The sequence below is a fragment of the Pezoporus wallicus genome, unplaced genomic scaffold, assembly GCF_028554395.1.
Source record: "Pezoporus wallicus isolate ANWC-B61680 ecotype Strahan unplaced genomic scaffold, APGP_CSIRO_Pwel_v1 scaffold_2584, whole genome shotgun sequence".
Taxonomy (NCBI): domain Eukaryota; kingdom Metazoa; phylum Chordata; class Aves; order Psittaciformes; family Psittacidae; genus Pezoporus; species Pezoporus wallicus.
Window position 1 is genome coordinate 10705537 of NW_026642851.1, and position 6403 is coordinate 10711939.

At 63.0% G+C, this 6403-nt stretch overlaps 1 protein-coding gene across 4 annotated transcripts in view; it reads right to left on the reverse strand.

Annotated features, from left to right (window-relative positions):
* MKX (mohawk homeobox) overlaps nucleotides 1-2964 on the reverse strand; it is a 46548-nt gene extending 43584 nt beyond the window's left edge. For 2 of the 4 annotated variants that reach the window (XM_057432803.1, XM_057432807.1), the window contains exons 1-2: nucleotides 2393-2740; nucleotides 181-340 (exon numbers count right to left, since the gene is read on the reverse strand). In XM_057432803.1, the coding sequence (XP_057288786.1) occupies nucleotides 181-340; nucleotides 2393-2574 (342 nt within the window). In that variant the 5' untranslated portion in view covers nucleotides 2575-2740. Of the gene's footprint in view, nucleotides 1-180; nucleotides 341-2392; nucleotides 2741-2868 lie in introns of those variants that run through there. The other 2 variants (XM_057432804.1, XM_057432806.1) reach the window with 2 other exon arrangements.
* Nucleotides 2965-6403: the final 3439 nt, after the last annotated feature.

Here is a 6403-nt window from a genome sequence, read left to right on the forward strand (position 1 = left end):
AGAGGGACAGATGCGCACAGGATCTTGCTGGCCACACTGATGTGTCCCCTGATACCCCCTGCTGCCTCTTGTTCAGGTCACAGAGGGGTTGGGATGCTGCTGTCCCTTGTCCCTGTCCCTCCCCCATCCATGACATGCGCCAGAGCAGCCGCCGGAGGTGGGGGCAGAGGGTTCCCTTACCTGCACCAGGGTCATCTGGGAGCCGAGTGCTAGAAGGATCTTCTCGGTCTTGGTGGGGTAGGGGTTGTCGCGGTGCTTGTAGAGCCACTGCTTGAGCGGCCGCGCCATGTCCTGCAGCGCCTGCCGCTTGTGCCGCACCTTCCCGCCGCTCTGCCGCGCCCTGCCGCGGAGAAGGAGCGCTGAGGGCCGGGGCAGCGGGCACCTGCCCGGCCCCCCCTCCTCGGAAGGGGACCCTACTCGGAGAATGTCGCAGCCCCAGAGCGCGCCCTGCCCGCATCCATCCCCGCCCGGGGGTGCACCCTGTCCGGGGCAGCAGAGCCCGGTCGCCGCGGGGTGTTCGGGTCTTCCAACGCCGCATCCCTCGCTCAGGAGACGGCGATGGCAGCGTCTCCCCCTGAAGCCCCGTGAGGGTCTGGGAGAGCGGACCCAGAGGGGAGGGACTGGGCCGGCGCTGGCCGCGATGCTGCTGCGGGCTCGGACGGCTCCGCTGCGGGGACTTCTAAGGGGTCCTCCGCCGCTGCAGGGTTTGAGTGTTCCGATGCTTACTATGCCCGGCATCTGAAGGCGGGCGGGCGGGCGGTGTGTTTACAGAGGTGCTTTCCAGGGAGAGTAGGGCCCGCCCCGCACGGCCCCGGTCCCGTACCCCCGAGAGAACAGGGCTGCGGTGCGGGCTGCCCCGGAGCCAACCGAGGCCGACCCCCGCCTGAATGTTTTTGCTCTCGGCATCGAGCACCTCCCGGACTGCTCCCCTGCCTGCAGCCGGCGGCAAAGAGCGCTCCGGAGCAGCCGCCGTGCCGTTCCCAGCTCTGCCGGAAGCGAGGCGAGGCGGCCCGCAAAGCCCGAAACCTGACGGGGGAAAAGGTTAAAGTAAGGGGGGACGAAACTCAGGTACCGTTAAAAATAAATAAATACATTTTTAAAAAGGAAAAGGTTTCCTTTTGTAAAAAAAAAAAAAAAAAAAGGCAGCTCGAAAATAAAAGCGAGGGAACAAGCCCGGGGAATCAGCGGGAAAACCCAGAGCAGGGCTGGAGCCGGCAGCTCGCGCGGCGGACAGCGCTGCGCGGACCGGCGCGGAGGCTCCGGGAGGCGGCAGCTACCGGCGGCGGCGGCAGGGGGCGCTACGGCGCCGTGCCGAGCCGGGCTGAAGCAAGCCCAGCCGAGCCAAGCTGTGCCGGGTCATGCCGGGCGGTGCTGTACGGAGCCCAGCCGAGCTATGCCGTGCCGTGCCGTAACGAGCCCAGCCGCTGTCGCTGCCTCGTCCAGGGCTCCCTCGGCATCCCAGGTTAGCTGCGATCGGCAACATAACCTGCTAGGTCTATCAACGAGCACCGCCGTTAGAAGTAGGAGCTGATGCAATCATTAAGGTGGAAATTCGGCATTAAAAGCAGCTCCTCGGGGTTTCTGCCTCCTGACTATCCTTCTTAGTCTAGTTTATAAAGCTGACCCGAAATGTCCTGTCCGAGCTCGCCAGTTTAGCCGTTCGAGTTAGGGCTTACAAGGCACCGGAACTAACACGTCCTCTCTGCTCACCACCCATTTCACCTGTTCCAGCACACAAAAAATGAGCAGCAGGCGGCTCAACCTCAGCTGCCTCTTTAGCAAAACCGATCCCAATATCACCCTGCCCAGCCCTTGACTGGCATGGCGCTAGTCCGTTTTAAATCCCACCTCGGGGAACGCACCGACAACGCAGCTCCCTCCCGTCCGTTCGCTCAGCGCGCTGCAAACCCGCGGGACGGCGGAGAAAGTGCCGAGAGCCGCGCAGCGCCTGCCCGCCTCGGCCCCGACCGCAAACTGGCTGCCCCGGCCCCGCGGCCTTCCCAGCCACCGGGTCTCAACGTTCCGCCTTGCGCACGTATTTTGGGGAATTTAATTACATAAAGCGCCCGATCATACTGGACAAGCCCCGGTTTCCCCGGTTTGTTTTTGTGTAGAGGCAGAGAAAGGAAGGTCAAACACCGCAGGACAGAAGCGCTCTGTCTGGCACATTCCAGCCCAAACGGATGCCTCTGCATCACCTACTGTCGGAATTTCCCACCATAGAGCTGTGGAATGAGAGTCCCAGGGAGAACGGACCCGCAGACGTGGAGAGAACCCATCTAGAAACCCATCTCGCAACCGCAAAACCGGTTCCGGGGCGGCCGGGAGTGCCGGCAGCGGCACACTGGGCCGCCCCGCGGAGCCGGTGCGCGGCGGCGAGCGCTCGTCATACCCCGTCCGCCGGTTGCGCAGGCTGAGGCTCTCCTTGATGGACGGGCTGTCGGGGAGCAGCACCTCGGCGTGGTGCGGCCCCTCCACAACCCCCACGTAAGGCCGGCCGCTCCGTTCCCGCTCCTTGGCGTCCTCCTCGAACAGCACCTGGCCGCTGAGCTTGCTGAAGACGATGGTGTTCATGGTGGGGGGCTGGGGGCCGCCGTCGGGCTGGCCGCCGGCTCCAAGGTGCGGTAGCTCGCTCTGCGCTGCGGGGAGGCGGCAGCGGTCACCGGGCAGCCGCGCCGAACCGCCGAGACCCGCTCGGGGAGACCGGCGGGGGGGCAGCGCGGAGGCACCGGGCGCCGCCTGCCCACCCACGGGGGGGGCAGCCCGCCCCTCCCACTGCCCGGCCCGCTCCCACGCCCCCCCCCCCCCCCTTCCCAGCCCCGCTCCGCTCCCGCGGCCCGGCCCGCTCCGCTGCCGCTCGCACCTCACCGCCAGCCTCCGTCGCGCTCCTCGCTCCGTGTCGCAATAGTTCGGAGCGCGGGTTTTCCGTAGGGTTTGGTGTTTCTCTCTCCCCTGCTCTCTCTCTCTTTCCTTTCTCTCCCCCCCCTTCCCTTCCCCTCCCCTCCCCTCCCCCAGAATGGTTTTCCCCTTCCCCCTCCCCAAGGGGGGAGGGAAACAAGTTGTTTTTAACGACCACCAAATGCGCAAAGCCGCCCAGCCACTCACGCTGCCGGGGTCGCCGCTCCCCATCCCCCGGGGAGGGTGGCACGGCCGATAAGGGTACCCCAGAGCCCAGCGAGGGCAGGCCCCCCGCTCGGGCAGCGAGGCGTCGGGGGGCGGTGCGTGGAGGGGAGGCAGGAGCGCGGCGAGGGGAGCCGAGTGGACGGCAGTGCGCGGCTGGACAGCCCCGGTGTGCACGGGGAGTCCCCCGGGAAAGGTGGCTGAGGACCCCGGCTGGGGTCATGCTGCCAGCGGGAGAGAACCCCGTCGGGGACGCGGGGTGGGCGCGGGGCACTCCCGGCTCGGCAACAGCAGTGTGGGCAGCCGCAGCCCTGCACCGCTCATTAACGCTGGTGTTTAATGAAAGCGAACCAGGAAACATCTCCCCCCCACCCTCTTCCGTCTTCTCTTGTGTGTGTGTGTGTGTTCCCCCCTTACAAGGTTATAAATTAGACCGCAGTCCAAGCCGGGAGACAGCCCCATTCCCTTCAGCATCCCTGGCGCGGTCGACGCGCTCCCGCGGAGACGCGATGCTCGGCCGCCGGCGAGCTCTGCGTGCGCCTCCGGCCCGATCCCATGGATGTGCCCCGGGTCCCTTGGCCCCTTGCTGCCCTGAGGCGCAGCAGCCCGGCCCCGGCTCCGCCGGGCTTGACACTGCGGTTACTGTGCGCAGAAATGAAGAAGATGGCCACAGTCAATATTTACAAGGATGTAATTCAGACGTTATTTGACCGCCGCGGGTGAGCGGGGCGCAGCCGTCTGAGCCCGCTGGCCGGCGGACGTGCGCGGCGCGGGCTCCCCTGCGAGCAGCTCCCCATGGCACCTCGCTTCCCCGTGGGATCCCTGTCCCCGTCCTGGTCCCCAGGCTGGGGGACCCCTTGACCCCGAAGGACCTGAGTCTGCACAGCCGCTACCGGCTTTATCTCTTCGCCTCTCCATCACCTTGGCCTCGTTTCCTCCCGTGCTTCCACACCAGAGAGGCCACCGCGGAGGGTACGCGGTTCTGCGCGGCCCTCGGCTCTGGAGCGGCGGGGACAAGCTGGCTGGAGCCTGCCGTCCTCCCCGCCCTGGAGCCGCGGCGCTGGCAGGCACCTGCTTGCTACAGCCCCTGTCCCGGTCACCTCCGCCTGCAGCCGCCTGCCCCCTCCAGGGCTCTGCCGCTCGGTCTCTGACCCGCCTTGGGGTGCTTTCTGTGACCTACTCCTCTGCCTGTACCCCTCCGTCACGGCCGCTCTCTGCGACATCACACAGCCACAGGCGCTGGGAAACGGGTTCCCAGGAAGACGGGTACCCTGGAGTCGTGCGTTACCGACCCGATTCTTATTTCTCTGGTTCCAGAAGAGAACCCAAAGGGAGGCTGGGGAAGAATGTGCTGAGGATGCCCCATCATTAAGGGACAAACCCCTCTATCCCCAGGACGGGAAAAAGAAATCCACAAGCAACTTGTCACCAGTCCCCGGCCGAAAAAACAAAGGATATAAATGAGCGTAAATAGAGATGGTTTCTGCACAGCCTGTGCCTCCCACGCTTTCACGGGCTTTTGGGCAAAGCCCTTTTCAAGGCTCCTCCTCAGTGCATGCCCTGCCCAGAGAATTCAGAAATAGCTTGAGGGTGAAGGGGGACACAGGGGGACACAGTAGGATGAATGCCTCTGTGCTAATGTGCAAACATATTAGGAGCTTGCTGCAAAATACCCAGCCATTTCCATGCCCAACTGAACTGTTTATGACCTTGGAAATACTGTTACTGTTATTACAGCAAAAAAAGACTGAGGAAGCCTCGACCAAAAACAAGTTCCTCAGGGCTCCTGCTCACTCAGCAAAACATGAAGGTGATCTCAAGCATTTGCAGCCTTCAGACAAGCATTTGCCCTGTTGTGTTCCCATTCCCTGCTATCAGCCCTTCTGGCACAGCAGGGGTGAGCCCCTCTGGCAGGGCAGGCGCAGGCTCTGGCTTGCAGCTCCCAGTGGGAGGCGCAGATTGAGTTTCTGGGGACCCTGCAGGTTGAGGCAGCCACTGGAGCAGGGTCAGACCATGCACTGGCAGGGTGCAGAGCAGGTGCCTTTGGAAGAGCATCCCCTCGTGCCTGCCTGCCATGGTGGGATGGATGTCCATTCCCTATGTGATGGCCCAGGAGGAATCAGGAAAGCAAAGGTAGCCCTCCCCTGTGTCTTCTGATCATGGCGCCGCTTGGCCGTGGGTTCGTGGGATCAGTGCCTGCGCTTGCAGGGTGCCTGACTGTCCTCAAGGACACCTGTGATCCGTAGGAGCAGTGGAGGTGCATGTTGCCTGCCCGCCTGCCCAGTGCCAGGCAGGGTATGGGCAGCCAGGGCAGCAGGTTGCTGAGGGCCTGGCAGATCCCACACCCGCACCCAGAATAAATCACAGCAGCAAGAGCCGAAATCAGCATTTGGAAAGCGGCTCTGGAAAAAAACAAGTGTCTGCGTGGGGCAGGCGCTGCCAAGCGCGGTGAGGCAGCGGCAGGAGCAGTTGGCACCGCGGTGCCTTACAAGCCTCTAAAGCAGCGAGATCTCCCAAATCATCACATGTAAATCTCACACGCGCCCGCCCCCTCCATATTTTATTACTTAGATCACAGTTGAAAAGCTTAAATGAAAACAGGGTTTCTATTTCCAGAGCTTGTTTAACATCGCAAATGTGATACAAACTGTGGGCTTCATGTTTTTAATTAAGGTTACTTACCCAGCCATGCACGGAAAAATAAGTCAATAGCTGCTGGCAGCATACCACGGCCCGCAGCCGGCTCCCCTGAGGATGGTGCAACACCAAGTGATGGGAACACCGGGGGCTCCCATGCATCCCATGGGCCAGGCGACTGGGGTGTAGGGAGGCTTTAGGCACCTGCCGAGCTGTAGCTGCAAGAAGCTTCTTGCCAGTCTCTGCAATAGCCCTCTCCCAGGCCATGCTTGCGTGTCCAGCCTCGGGCAGCTGGTAGGCCAGGCTGGCATGCCAGAAAGTAGCAGGAAGGCACCTTTCCAAGGGATATCGTGCAGAAAGAGCCTGAAAGTGGTGCTCATGGGCCTAATCTGTCTCAGTGGAGGAGCCAGGAAAATATCAACCTTGTTGTCAGGCTGAGAGAGAGTTTTCCTCCTGAGGCTGCAAGCGATGGAGCTCCCCAGTGACAGCCATGCTCCAGGCAGTGGGGCGGCTGCAGCCCCAGCCCAGATGCTGGCAGTGGGAAGCTGCCCCTCAGGGCCTGGCTGGCACTGATGGGGCAGGCTGGGGTGCTGCTATCCCTGCTCTTCCTTCCCCGTTCAGGAGCAAGGGGCAATCCAAATCCATT